Genomic DNA, 14798 nt, shown 5'->3' with positions numbered 1-14798 from the left:
TACATTTTTCACCCTTTATAAATGACTTATTTATACTGATACCTATTTTCAAATTGTCTCATAAAATCATTTTTGTTAAAACTGCATCCAAAAATGGTTGACATCATAAAACATTATCAAAATGACATAAAATCATTTTTGTTAAAACTTCATCCAAAAATGGTTGACATCATAAAACATTATCAAAATGACAAATTTACACTCGTGGTTAATTACAAAGACACCTCTTGATATTTATCATGTTTTCACACAAGCCATTGAGTTTTATTATTTATTCACATAATGTTAGAAATCATAGTAATAAGGTTTTGAGATAATTTCATATAACTCCTCAATTGACGTTCCTTGGGCCCTGCTAGGCTAATTGAGGTTGTTGCCGGCTTACGAGCCATGCGACCTATGTCTGATCCAAAACTTCTAGTCGATAGAACTATGAATTCCTAGTTTATAGGAAAAATGGAATGAGAGGAATTTTAAGACAATTAGAGAAACAGAAGAAAGAAACCAAGGAACTACTTTAAGTTCTGCTTTCAGAATTGCTTGATTCATTTCACCCATTTAAAACCATTAACTTTTTATGGTTTATAACAATTCGTTATGAACTATTAGTTTTTATGATTTTAAATAATTTAATAATATAATATAATATAATATAATTAAAAATATAATTATATTATATTACGTTTATCTTTGTTGGTAGATCCTCCTAGATCATGGCTCCCTTATTTAAGATGCCTGAGCTTCTGGTCAAGCTAAATTGGGAGATGAGAAAACTCTATTATTGCATTGCCTCGAATATACCACTTCGACTTGCTAGGAAGTTGATCTTTTCTGCCAATACAGAAATACTCATACTTTCCATGTCGAGTCTCACGAACCTTCTGTTCCAAGATACAATCTTCTTGCAAAGGATCTTCTCGTTCAATTTTTAAGTCATCAATTGGTGGAAGGGGTGTGTCTTTGTCGGGATCATCATCAAGTAGAGATGGCTCACAAAGTTTAAGATTCTCGGCATTGATGACCGAGTATATATGCATGTATGGTGGTAATTGAAGTTGAAAGGCATTATCACCAATTTGTTTGATGATCTTGAACAGTCCATATAGGCTTTAGTTTCTTACTTTCACTGGTTAGCCGCTCCTTTCCAAGGTGTAATCATACTGGATCACCTTCTTTGAAGTTACATGGCACACGATGCTTATCATAGCGAGCTTTATATCATTGATGAGAACGTTTCAGTTGTGCCTCCACTTCAGTATGAATCTTTCTGACTTGTTTGAGAAATTTCTGTGCTCAAATATGTTTTTCTTCTTCTTTCCCACTTAATGGTTTGTCACTCATAGTGAATACTAAATCAAAAGGACTCTGGGGTAAATAACCTAAACAAACCTCAAATGGAGATTTGAGTGTAGAGCCATGAATTGCTCGGTTAAAAGCAAACTGTAAGTAAGAGAGACTTTCATCCTAAGTCTTCGGATGCTTGGAATTGTAACCCCTCAATAAGTGTACCATAGTCCGGTTTACGACCTCTGTTTGCCCATCTATCTGTGGATGAAATGCAGTGCTTCTTTTCAATCTAGTATCCATCATTCCCCATAACGACCTCCAGAAATGGCCTAAGAATCGACTGTCTCTGTCAGAAATAATTGATGCAGGTAAGCCAAAATGCTTACAAACATGTTGAAAAAAATAACTTAGCAGCTCCTTCTCCAGTAATGGTCTTTGCATGGAATGAGAATCACCCTCTTACTGAAACGATCTACTATCACAAACAAGTAGTCATTTCCAGACTTGGTTTTAGGCAATCTACTTAAGAAATCCATCGAGATACTCTCCTAAGGTCGGCTAGGTATTGGCAATGGAAGATACAGTCCTAACTTGTTAAAAGGCTTCCCCACGAATCCACTGCAATCTGTTGCCATCTTCTGAAATGCACAATTGTGTTCCTTTGTACATTAGTCCATCATTCAATTGGAACTCACTAGTCCTTCCTTGTTGTAGCTTAGCATAGGCTGAGTTGAAATAAGCATCTATGTCATACTCTTTGGCATATTCAGAAGGAACAATGGGTTGGATTTTCATACCCACTAGCAATACGGAACTAACTGGTGTAGATGGTCTAGATAACATATTTGCCAACTTATTAGTTGCTCCCTTCTTGTACTTTATCACAATATTGTATTGTTGTAGGTAAGACATCCATTTCATATGGCAAACTTGATATAACTTAGACTATGTAGTTAAAAACTGAAGAGGTTTATGATCTGAGTGAACTACAACTTCTTTTCCCAACAAGTAAGCTCTCCAATGCTTCACTACTTGATGCATTGCATACAGCTCCTTGTCGTAAGTTGAATAGTTTTATACCGGTTAACTAAACAACTCAGAATGGTATGCAACTGGTTTCCCATCTTGAAATAATATGGTTCCCATGGCATAGTTCGATGCATCTGCTTCCACTTCAAATGGTTTCCCATCTTGAAATAATATGGCTCTCCCATGGCATAGTTCAATGCATCTGCTTCCACTTTAAATGGTTTTTGCAAATTCAGTAATGCTAGTACTAGGGCCTCTGTAATCTTTTGTTTCAACAATTGGAAAGATTCTTCATGGTTTCTCGACCATTCAAACTTTTGATTGGCCTTTATAAGAGAATGTAAGGGTGCTGCAATTTGAGAAATCACATGTACTTTCTCTAGGTTAATTTTCAGTTCTTTTGCACCAACAATGAATCCCAGGTATACAAGGTGTTGTTTCCTAAATTCACACTTCTTACAGTTTAACTGTAACTGATTTGTTCGCAGAACCTCCAAAACTTGAGCAATATGATGAAGATGGTCATCCCATGTGACACTAAATATGAGAATGTCATTTAAGTATACAATGATGAAGTCACCAATGAAAGGGCGGAGTACCTCATTCATCAATCACATGAAGGTAGCTGGAGCATTACATAACCCAAATGGCATGACTAACCAATCGATGAGTCCCTGCTTAGTCTTGAAAGCAATCTTCCAAGTGTCTTCTTCATGGATGCAAACTTGGTGATAGCCGGATTTGAGATCTAACTTTGTAAAGTAACGAGCACTATGTAATTGATCTAACAAGTCATCAATCCTTTGCAATAGATATCGATTCTTAATGGTTATTTTGTTGAGTGCCCTATAATCTACACACATACGTCAACCTCCGTCTTTCTTAGGCACAAGTAATACTGGCGAACCATATGGTGGGTAGCTAGGTTTGATGACTCTTTATTCAAGAAGTCCTTGATTTTGCTTCTTGATCTCATCAGATTCCGTCAGAGAAGTGCGATACAAACCTAACTTTGGTAAAGGTGAATCTTCTACCAACTGGATATCATGCTCCACAGCTCTCCTCAGTGGCAAACAAGCACATCCTGAAATAAGTCCTTGAACTCTCTTGCAATTTCCCTATGTTTGAGCATTGCATGGGAGATAAAGACAAAGTAGACAATGTCATAGCTCCAGAACTATGATCTTGCAGTTGAATCATCAACAAAATGTATCGTCCACATGAATTGACTAACCTCTTGGCTTCGTTAACTGTCATCAAATTATCTGTAGCTTGAGGCTTGCAATCGTTGATGTAAAACTCCTTCTCATCCTTCACAAGTCGATACTTACGAAGCCTCTGATAATGAATGACATCTCGGTCCCATAAATATGGACTGCTTAATATGACTTGGCAAAGCTCTAAAGGAACCACCTCACATGTCACCTCATCGATATATCGATTGCGAATAGCAAATTTGAAGGTATATCGCTTCGTGATCTGTAAGTCAACGTCCTTTTGAATCCATCCCAGTGGGTACAACTTAGGATGTGGTGTTGTCTAAACCCATTTTTCTTACTAAAGCCTTTGAAATCATGTTTTTCTGACTTCTAGGGTCAATGATAGCTTGTACAATACTTTGCTTCACCTGAATATTCACATGAAATAGCGTTTCACAGTTGTACGTGTCTTCAGTATCTGCTGGTCTTGTCATAAGGGTAAGTGTAATATCAGGTTGCTTCAACTCTGCAAGCTCTTATGTCTGTTGTGCAGTTAAAGTGGCTTTTCTGTCATTTCTTTCTTGGTTGTTTTTCTCGTGCTTTGGCCACAACTTAGGATGGAGTATCTAGCACTTGTCTTTTTCATGTTTACTGGTTTGACAGTGATCATAGTAGACTTTCTATGTTTGACCTTCCTTGCTCTGCTTCCGCTTTTTTTGCCAGTCAGTTTTGTTGACAGGTTTTGATCTGCCATCCTTTTTGTCAGTTCTTTTATTTTTTGCCTTCATGGCGATGGCCTTCATAGTAGCTTCGTCAATAGTATTACAATGAACAATTTTAGTTTTTTCCATATATAGTCAGCAAGACCTCCAGTATACTTCATGAAAACATCATAGTCGTCGACGTCGATATCCAAAACCATAGCTTGGTTGTGGAACTCTGTTGTATACTCTTGTACAGGCTGCCCAAATCTTTGTCTGAAGTGTTGCCACTTATACCATCTTTCATCTTCATAGCCAACTGGATAGAATTGTTTTCTCAAAAGCATCTTGAAGTTCTTCCAAGTCAATTATGAGACATCATACCGTCTCCGATAGGACTTCCACCATGTAAGGGCATGGCTTGAAAGTTTCAAACTAGTAAATTTTATCTTTTGCACATTAGAATACTTATAAACTGTGAAATAGGTTTCTAATGTGTCTATCCAGTTATCTAGCTTTTTAGGATCAACATCTCCTTTATATGTAGGGATATCAACCTTAAAATCAAATTTTAAGGTATCAATAGAATTTTTGTTGTCACTTGATTCAGCTTCCTTTTTCGGTAGATCAGCTTGTGTGTTGTCTTCATCTTCGCTATCCTCAACAATATTTTTCTTGAACTTTTGATCAGGCTCATATGAAGTTGATGGACGTGAAGGTTTTCTAGTCTTCAAACTCTCCATGAGTTTAAGGATTGATGCAGACAAGTTTTTAGCTTGTTGCTTAAGCTTAGTGATGCGATCGCCATCACTAGATGTATCCTGTTTGTTTTCTCCAGTCATAATGTCTCTCTTGGACCTTGGCTTTCGGTGTATGAGCAAAGGACCTAAAAGTTATTCTCCAGAAGCTTTACGTTGGTTGTGAGTTGAGACCATAAACCACCATCACCCTATCGGATCTGGTGCTCTGATACCACTTGATCCAAAACTTCTAGTCGATAGAACTATGAATTCCTAGTCTATAGGAAAAAGGGAATGGGAGAAATTTTAAGACAATTAGAGAAACAAAAGGAAGAAAGTACGGAACTACTTTGAGTTCTTCTTTCAGAATTGCTTAATTCATTTCAATGAATAACTTACGTATTTATACAAGGTTTAGTTGCTAAAATTAACTAAACTAAAATATAAAATTATTTTAAGTCGTAAAGAATGAATTGCCTAAAATCTCACCCATTTAAAACCATTAATTTTTTTTATGGTTTATAACAATTCGTTATGAATCATTAGTTTTTATGGTTTTAAATAATCTAATAATCTAATAAATTATAATTATAGTATATTACGTTTATTTTTGTTGGTAGATCCTCCTAGATCAATGTCTTATTGGGCTTGACTTGGGTTGATCTCCTTAGCCCAAGGTAGTCCGGCTGGCCAAGACCTTTTAGTTTCCCTTTCGTTTCATAAAAGGGCATTTCCATCATTCTTGACATGAAAAGTCCACATGATGTGCTCTGAGTTGATATGTGAAATTCCACATCTATGTTTAGCCCACAAGATAAAAATGGGATCCATTTCGCCATGTAACCATTTAATGAAACAAAGTCATCCACGGAAGAGCTCACATCACATGTAGGTTTTCATGAATTTAGTTATGAGTTTTTATTTTTATTTTTTATAGTACAAGCGATTAGGGAAAGGAGTTTACACAAATATTCATTGAATGCTTAGAGGTTTCAAACATCTTCCCACATAAACGGAGGTGAAAGAACTCAACTAACTGAGCTATACCGCACCAACAATTATAAGTTTGTAAAGTCTTCAAAGATTGGGTGTCAATTTAAAATAAGCGGAAAGTTTTTATGTAAATTATATAATCTTGGATAAACTACAATAAACCCCCCAACCTATAGGGTCATTTACGAGTTCATACCCAATTTTGGGGACATTTATCAGTACATATTCAACGTCACGGAAAACCTACAAATTACCCCATCCGTTAGCGAGATCGTCAGAAAATCTGTTATCTGCCTATGTGGCGTCCACTGGACACTTTTTTAAGGGCATTTCAAGCATCTCATGTCCCTGAGTTTTGCGCCCAAAACAACACGTGGCCTTTTGTAATTCAAAAAAAAAAAAAAAAAACCCTCGAATCGAGTTCCAGATAGTCGTCGTCCATAAACCCCCTCAACCAAGTCGATTTCCCCCCCAAATCGAAACCAATTCCACAAATTGAACCTAATCCCCATTTTGCATCGATCAAAAGCACAAAGAAGGCTGGGTTGCTGTAATTCGAGATGCCGTGGGGTATTCATCCTCATGGTTGTTGTGCTCCTCGTTACTGTAAGTTGAAGGCAGTTTTAATACTTCTTGCTTTTTGGTTTCGTCGTAAAGGGTTAGATGTCTGCGGTTTTATTTTGTCTGAACCTTTCATTTGCTTTGAAGTGTGCTGGAGAGTGATATTTGTGGTCCATGGTCCAATTCTGTCGTTGTGTTGTTGGAAAAGCATAAAAGGTCTATTTCTGTCGTTGTGTTGTTGGAAAAGCATAAAAAAAATAACTTTTTTTTTTCCGAACCAAACTGCTTTCGATTCCAGACAATACTTAGTGGTCCAAAACCTTTGCATTTGTTTATATCCTTGTTTATTCACCAGTTCTGTATTGAACAATTGTTTATTGATAGGTTTGACTGCTATGTGGCTTTGTAGGTGAAGATGATAAGTTTACTATTTGAATGAACCATGTGGGTTCTATATGTGACAACCTGTATGTAAATGGGACTATGGACTTCATTGATTTTTGCGATAAGGACCAAATGTCTATGTTTGAAATTGGTATGATAGTTAAGGAGTTAGAGTATGATGGTATAGTGTTATATCACTATGAGCTTCCCAACTCTTCTTGTGTAGAAAAAATTTTATCTGATGAAGATGTTATGAAAATGTGTGAATGTGTGCCAGGAGTAAGGGAGATAGATATATTTTTGACACAATTGGCTGATGACCCTTATACCTTTTTAAACAAACACAAACAGATCGAGCTGCAAAGAGTGGAAGGTTCCGGGGTACAAAAACAGAGGTCAATGGTGATTGAGGATATAGGATATGCTGATTGTAGTCCTCTTGTTCCTTATAAGACAAAGAGCAATGTTGAGCAGCCAACTAAATATCCTAAGCCACATAAGGTGAAGATAGTGGAGCAAGAAGCAGTGGAGGATGTTGGGGTTTTTTCAGAACCTGAGGCACTAAAGAATGCAAAGGGTAAAACAGTGGCTGAGGTAGCAAAGAAAGGAAATAGTAAAACAGTGGCTAAGGCACCAAAGAGGGGAAAGGGTAAAACAGTGGCTGAGGCACCAAAGAAGGGAAAAGGCTGCAAGGTCTTCAAATGATAAAGAAGTGGCTGAACCTGAGGCACCAAAGCGGGTAAGGGCTACAAAGTTTTCAAAGGGTAAAGAAGTGGCTGAACCTGAGGCACCAAAGAGGGCAAGGGCTACAAGGTCTTCAAAGGGTAAATGTGTGGCAATGACAAGTGCAACAGAAGGGGAAGATAGTGATGCATCCTTATCAAATACATCTAGTTTTGTTGACAGTGAGTAGAGAGGATAACATTGAAGAGATAGCTGAGAAAACCATTTTTTGCAACAGTGGATTACTTACCATACCCCGGTTGAAGATACTTTTCGGCCTCTTCAAGATGATGAGATAAATGAGGGTGAATGTGGTGCTGTTAATGAAGGTGGTTTTGTTAATGAGGGTGAAGATGGTGTCCGTAATTCTGACAACTTGGCAGGTGGTGACCAACCTTCATAGGCTGGTCCAAGTGGGGACCAACCTTTACATGCTGGTCCAAGTGGGGACCACCCTTCATATGCTAGTCTAAGTAGGGACAACCATTTACAGACTGGTCAAAATGAAGACCAACCTTTATAGACTGGTCAAAATAGGGAGCAGCCTTCCTGGACTACAGATTTTCACTATACATATTTTCAAGACATCAGATTGGAAGAGGGGGATCAAGCAGTGGAGGATGAGTTAAAAAGTGTTTATTCAAATGAAGATGATGAAACCGTTGCAAGGGGGAAAAAATTCAAACACTATAACCATGAAACAAACAAATAAAACCCTGTATTTGATATTGGAATGATATTCAGTGATTGCAAGGTTTTCAGAGAAGCTGTTCGTGAATATTGCTTGTTGAGTAGGAAATAGGTCACTTTCTTCAGGAATGAAAAGTATAAGCTGAAGGCAATTTGTAAAGCAGTGAGTTGTCCATGGCAAATTTATGTGGCTTGGAAAAGCCCTACAGATCGAAGCTTGGTGGTGAAATACTATAATCCCATTCATAATTGTGTCAGAGTATTTGAAAACACACAAGCCTCAAGTAAATGGTTGAGAGATAAGTTCCTGCCTAGGATTCAGTCAAATCCCACGATGCCTACAGTCTATAATGAACGCAGCCTCTTCTGAGTTTAAAGTAGGTATATCTAGGATGAAAGCTTACAGGGCAAAGGCAGAGGCGCTACGAATCATTAAAGGAACGGTTGCTGAGAAATATGCCATGCTATGGGATTATTGCCATGAGCTGGAAGATAAAAACTCTGGCTCCACAACAAAGATGCACTGTGAGTTTGTTGATCCTGAAACTGTTTTTAAGCGGTTGTACATTTGTTTAAAACCATGAAAGATAGGGTTTAAGATGAACTATAAGCCTTTTATTGGGTTAAATGCTTGCCATTTAAAAGGGGTTTATAGTGGACAGTTGCTTATAACAGTTGGGATCGATCCCAATAACGAGACTTGGGTGCTAGCATATGCTATGATTAAGATGGAAACGAGGGAGTCATGGACATGGTTCATTGATCTGTTGGCCAATAATGTGGACTTGTTAATTCCTATGGATGGGCCTTTATATCTGACAAGCAAAAATGACTGCATGGTGGATTTGAAGACATTGTGCATAATGTTGAGATAAGATTCTGTGTGAGGCACCTTTGGGATAACTTCAACAAAACGTATAAAGGTAAAGTTTTGAGAGATCAGTTATGGACATGTGCTAGAGCTACCAATATGCCTTGTTTTAACTATCAAATGGAAGTAATGAAGACCTTAGATAGCAATGCATGGGAGTGGCTTGCTGATAAGCCACCAACACAATGGTCTAAGTCTCATGTCAGAACACATATTAAGTATGATATGCTGCAGAATAACTTGTGTGAAAGCTTCAACAATAGTATCAAGACAACAAGGGACAAGCCAATTATCACAATGCTAGAGATGATCAGGTGCTTGTTGATGAGAAGGATCTAGTGGAGGAGGGACAAGATGAGCAGCTGGCCTCATCAAATATGCAAGAACATTTTTGACCATGTCCAACACAAAAAGTTAGAAGCATGTAATTGTATAGTGCATTGGTCTGGTGGTCCTAAATATCAAGTGGATGTAGGAAGAGGTGACCAATATGTGGTGGATTTGGATTATCACACTTGTTCTTGCAGAAAGTAGGACTTGTCAAGCATTCCTTGTGCTCATGGAATTGCTACCATACATTATAAATGAGGTAAAGTTTTGGAGGATTATGTGCATTCATACTACAGCAAGGACAGTTACATGACCCTCTATAACAATCTCATTATGCCAATTAATGGGTCACAACTATAGGAGAAGACCAACCAAACAACAATAAAGCCACCAGCCTACACTAGACAACATGGAAGACCTAGGAATGTGAGGATAAAAGGAGTTGAAGAGAGAATAGATAAGATTGGGAAAAAATGGTTGGGAAGACAAGGAATGCAAATGAGGTGTAGTATTTGTAGTTCAACTAGCCATAACAAAACCACTCACCATCAGAATCTACCTCAAAAGGAAAAACCCCTATCAAGAGGTAAAGGAAGACCAAGAAAAATACATAACCAAGACCCTGCAGTTGCTGCTGTGAGTGCCTATTTTTATTGCTAGCCTATTGATGAAATATTTTGTTGTTTCTTCCTTAAAATGGAAAAGCTATATTATTGTTTTATTGTTTGAAGTTGAAAGTGTTTTTTCTCTGTAGGATGAAGCAAAAGTAGCTACAAGAGTTAGGAGAAAGCTTGCATATGCAAGGGCAAAGGCTGTTGCTGCTGCAAAGAAGGCTGCACTAAATGCTTCCCAGCCAAATGTAGCTGAAACTGTTGGAATAGGATTGAAAGCATCCAAGAGACAAAGAACATAGACTCTTAGTTCTTAGTTTATGCAAATTCCATTTTATTTTGAACTAGGACAACTTTTGGTTTTGTGATGTGGCCATTTTGTCAACTTTTGGTAGCTGTTTTATTATATTCCATATTAGGTGCTCATGTTCATTTTGTAAATTTGAGTTGCAAAGGTTGGAAAAATATGTATGTATTTTGAACTCAAAATATAATGGAATTTGCCTTCAAGCAATTGTTCATTTGGAAATTGCCTAACAATTGTGCATACATAAACAATCTATGCATTTAGAAATTGCCTAACAATTGTTCATACATAAACATCTTTCATACAACTTGACATGGGAAATTACAAGAAACAGACTTTTCATACACATAAAGCACTTTGATTTTCCAAAATGTCCCACAAATGGCCACAAAAAACATCACCCAAGTCTTCTAAGTTCTAGACCCTAAAATGTAAGTACTAATTTCACATTCTTGGAAGATCCAGAGTCTCTCCATTCTAGTATTAGCATTCCCAACAACACAATCAAAAAAATCCAAGAACCCAGAACACTTGCTTGTAGAAATCTTTGTGCTTTCAAGGCAGCTCCAACCTCTTTTTTCAATTTTCGGTTTTCCTCTTCTTCCTTACGTAATCATTTCAATAGTCCACATATCACAATCTTAGACCTTTCGCATACCTGTAGATCATACCATTCAAAGAATGCACAACCTCTTCTTACCCCATAATCGGCGCAGCCCCACAATCTCCCAGGGTTGTTGTCAGTCCACGACGTCGTCAGACGACATTGATTGCCCCAGTGACAAATGGGCTGGCCCACTTCGCATCTTCGATTTGTAGACATCAACGACCTCGTCGACATCGTCGTCTTTGTCTTCTTCAAATTGGAACCTGGGCAACTACTTTTGTCGATTTGGGGCTTAGGTCTAAGTGGGGGCTTAGATCTGGAACTCGATTTGGGGGTTTTTATTTTTTGTTTTTTTGAATTATAGAAGGCCACATGTTGTTTTGGGCGCGAAACCCAGGGACATGAGATGCCCAAAATGCCCTTAAAAAATCGTCCAGCTAGACGCCACGCAGGCAGATAACAGATTTCTTGACGGTCTCGCTAACAGATGGGGCAATTTGTAAGTTTTCCATAACGTTAAGTATGTACTGGTAAATGTCCCAAAAATCAGATATAAACTCGTAAATGACCCTATTAGTTGGGGATTTATTGTAGTTTGTCCTATAATCTTTCTTCCATCCTTTTTTAAAGTTCTATTCCAGGGTAAAGCGGAAAGTTTAAGTGACGAAACTTTGGAGTTTGGGTTTAGAGAGCATTTTGTGGGGTTTATATAGAATTTCCCTTGGCAAAAGTAGGCAAAATACAGAAGAAAAGCTCAAAGCAGGCAAATACAACGGAGTCTCGTGGGTAGCAGGTGAGATTTAGAGCCTAGGGTTCAAAAAATTAGAATCTAATAACAACGGTATCGAGTCCCTAAATTGAATTTGAATTTGGTGGTAAGACCGAATAGAATGCAATCGCAGCAGCAGAAGATGAAGATGAAGAAGAATTTCAGAAAAAGAAACGCGCCCGCTGAGGATAACCAAGATTCTGAAAAAATCAGTGACCAGGAAGATGAAGAAGAAGAAGAGAGGAGGTAGGTACCTTCCGACGTTGTTTTTGTATTAATTTCGTTTTTAATTTTTTGGATTTTATAAAACTGGAAGATAGAAAAAGTGCTATAATTTTACTGAAATAGAAATAATGAGCAGAAGGATATTCAGTGTAGACTGATAATCATATTAGGGCTTTCTGTATTTTCTTAAATTCTGGTATTGTAATTTGAAAAGAAAGAATGTAATCTATGAAGTATGAATGTGCAGATTGGCGCTGGAGGAGGTGAAATTCCTGCAAAAGCAGAGGGAGAGGAAGTCTGGGATTCCTGCCTTAACTAGTAATGGTGCGACGCAGAACATTCCTAGTACTACTAATAACAACAACAATAGTAACAATAATACTAACCTTGATAAGAACAAGAGAGGAAGCGACGGCACTCATTCTCCTAGTAATAAGCACGGTGAAGGTGGTGGCGGAGATGGAGACAAAGATGATTTAGTTCTCCAAGATACCTTTGCTCAGGAAACTGCCGTCATGGTTGAAGATCCCAATATGTAATGTCCTTTTCTTTTGCTATTTATATTGCTCTTGCATTAGTGTAGAATGGGACTACGAGGGAATGTTGTATTACCGAACATGATTAAGGCTTCCTATGTTGATTATTTGAAAGGTTGAAATATGTTGAACAAGAATTAGCAAAGAAGAGGGGCAGGAAAATTGATGCTTCAGATCAAGTTGAAAATGATTTAAAGCGTGCTGAAGATGAGTTATACAAGATACCTGACCATCTTAAAGTGAGTCACTCAGCACTCTAGTTTTATTTTCCAAAATGCTTCTATGTATGTGAGTACATCAGACCTATCTAGACCTACGACTCTTTTTAGTGTTGCTCACCCAACTTGTTCATTTCATCCTTAAAGCCCTTTCACTACATCAACTTCTTTTAACTTGGGCCATTTCCTGCCAGGTGAAAAGGCGAAACTCAGAAGAAAGCTCCACTCAGTGGACTACTGGGATTGCCGAGGTTCAGCTTCCTATTGAGTAAAGCCCTTTCCTACTCTTAATTTATTACACTATATGTTATGTGAATGTTCTTGTTTGAAATTAGCTGTAGAGTACTTTTTCTATGCAATTCTTCATCCTTCTTAACGAAAGTGAGCATAGATGGTCACAAGGTTATGCCTTAATTTTTGAATCTGCATTGGTAGCATGAGAGCAGAATCCTTGCATGTAATCTCATGGATGCATGATTTATATGATAATTTTTCCTATACTGTAAGTTTTTATTTGCCTTTTAATTGTTATGTTTTATTATTTCTAATGATTGCAGATACAAGTTAAGAAATATTGAGGAAACTGAGGCTGCCAAGAAGTTTTTGCAGGAGAAGCGGCTCATTGGGCAGACAAAATCAGAATTTAGCATCCCCTCAAGTTACAGTGCTGATTATTTCCAGCGTGGCAGGGATTATGCTGAAAAACTTAGAAGAGGTTGGTTAGCTTTCCTTCTTGATTCCATTGAATAATATGAGTAGATTACCTAGTTGACTTCACACCAAACTGGTAAGTCAAGGGCTATGCTAGTCACAAAATCTTTTTTTTATTTAAATACAAGCGATAGTTTAAACTATAAGGGGAGGGTGGTTTCTCACACACACTAACAACAAACATGAAACTTACTAACAACAAACATGGAACTTACAGAACATCCTGAGCTCTACAAAGATAGAAGTGCACAGGATGATGGTGGTGTTTCCAGACAAAATGACACTGGTACAGAAGTGGCAGGGCAGAGGCAAGCTGCAACAGATCAGTTCATGCTTGAGCGCTTCCGCAAACGAGAGCGTCACCGTGTCATGCGGAGGTAACGCTGCTCCAACAACAGTAAAATGCCTAGAATGGAATTTAGGCTAATAAAAAAGGAGTCAAGAATGGTTTCTGCACTCATTATGCCATACAACATGTGAAAATACGCTGTTTGTTGCAGTTTGTGTCACAAAGCTCATTTTGTTGCAAAAGCATCGTCCTAACTAGTTTTTGATGTAATATCTAACATTCTTTAGTCGACTTTGCCTGCTCAAAAGCTTGGTCTGTCTGATGACAGCTGAATGTGGATGGTCTTTCCTGGAAGCATGCTTGCAATTTCTGTTTAGTTTGTATCCATCACTCAAGGGAGCAGACCAAATCCAAGCTTTAAGAGCTTCAAATGTTCTGGCTGCATCCTCATAATTGTGTAACTAGATGTGTTTGGTTTGTCTTAAGAAATACCTTGAAATTTTTTAAGGTGTATGATTGTTGAAGTAATCACTCTCGATATAATGCAATCAAACAGTTTTGACTTCAAGTGTAGGTGTGATGTTTAAGAAATTGATCAATATGTGAATTTGAACAGGTGGAAAATTTTCAAATTCATTTGGTTGCGAATAAATTGAAAGAGTTATCAAGACATATATTGCTCTGACTCACTAGATTTATCAGTCTAAAGGAGTTTTGACATGAAAAGCGTAACATGCATTGATTAATGTCGTAATTTAGGGGAAAATTTAGCAAATACTACCTGAACTTTACCCATTTCGACACTTGACCACCTGAACGTCATTATGTGACAATTTATCACCTGAACTAAATTGTTGTGACAAAATACAACATACCGTCATAGCTGTTAGAGTTCTGTCAAAAAGAGTCACGTGAGTCCCATGACTACTATTTTATTTCACATTGTCACAAACAGTTTTTTTTATGCTAGATTACCGCCTGCAATTTTTTTGGTGTCAAATTAGTCCTTGGTCAAAT

General features: G+C 37.6%; 1 protein-coding gene and 1 long non-coding RNA gene across 2 annotated transcripts; both read left to right on the top strand.

Annotated features, from left to right (window-relative positions):
- Positions 10014–10639, top strand: LOC109948295. Its single transcript, XR_002270937.1, has 2 exons — positions 10014–10144; positions 10263–10639. It is a non-coding gene; the product is annotated as an uncharacterized LOC109948295 (long non-coding RNA).
- Positions 11665–14349, top strand: LOC18788002 (uncharacterized protein C9orf78 homolog). Its single transcript, XM_007221430.2, has 7 exons — positions 11665–11826; positions 11914–12048; positions 12275–12562; positions 12679–12802; positions 12976–13049; positions 13339–13496; positions 13710–14349. Exons 2-7 carry the CDS (start codon positions 11924–11926, stop codon positions 13871–13873), a joined length of 933 nt encoding a protein of 310 aa, XP_007221492.1. The 5' UTR covers positions 11665–11826; positions 11914–11923; the 3' UTR covers positions 13874–14349.

Source organism: Prunus persica, chromosome G3, assembly GCF_000346465.2.
Source record: "Prunus persica cultivar Lovell chromosome G3, Prunus_persica_NCBIv2, whole genome shotgun sequence".
Taxonomy (NCBI): domain Eukaryota; kingdom Viridiplantae; phylum Streptophyta; class Magnoliopsida; order Rosales; family Rosaceae; genus Prunus; species Prunus persica.
This window is presented reverse-complemented; position numbering and strand designations above follow the sequence as displayed.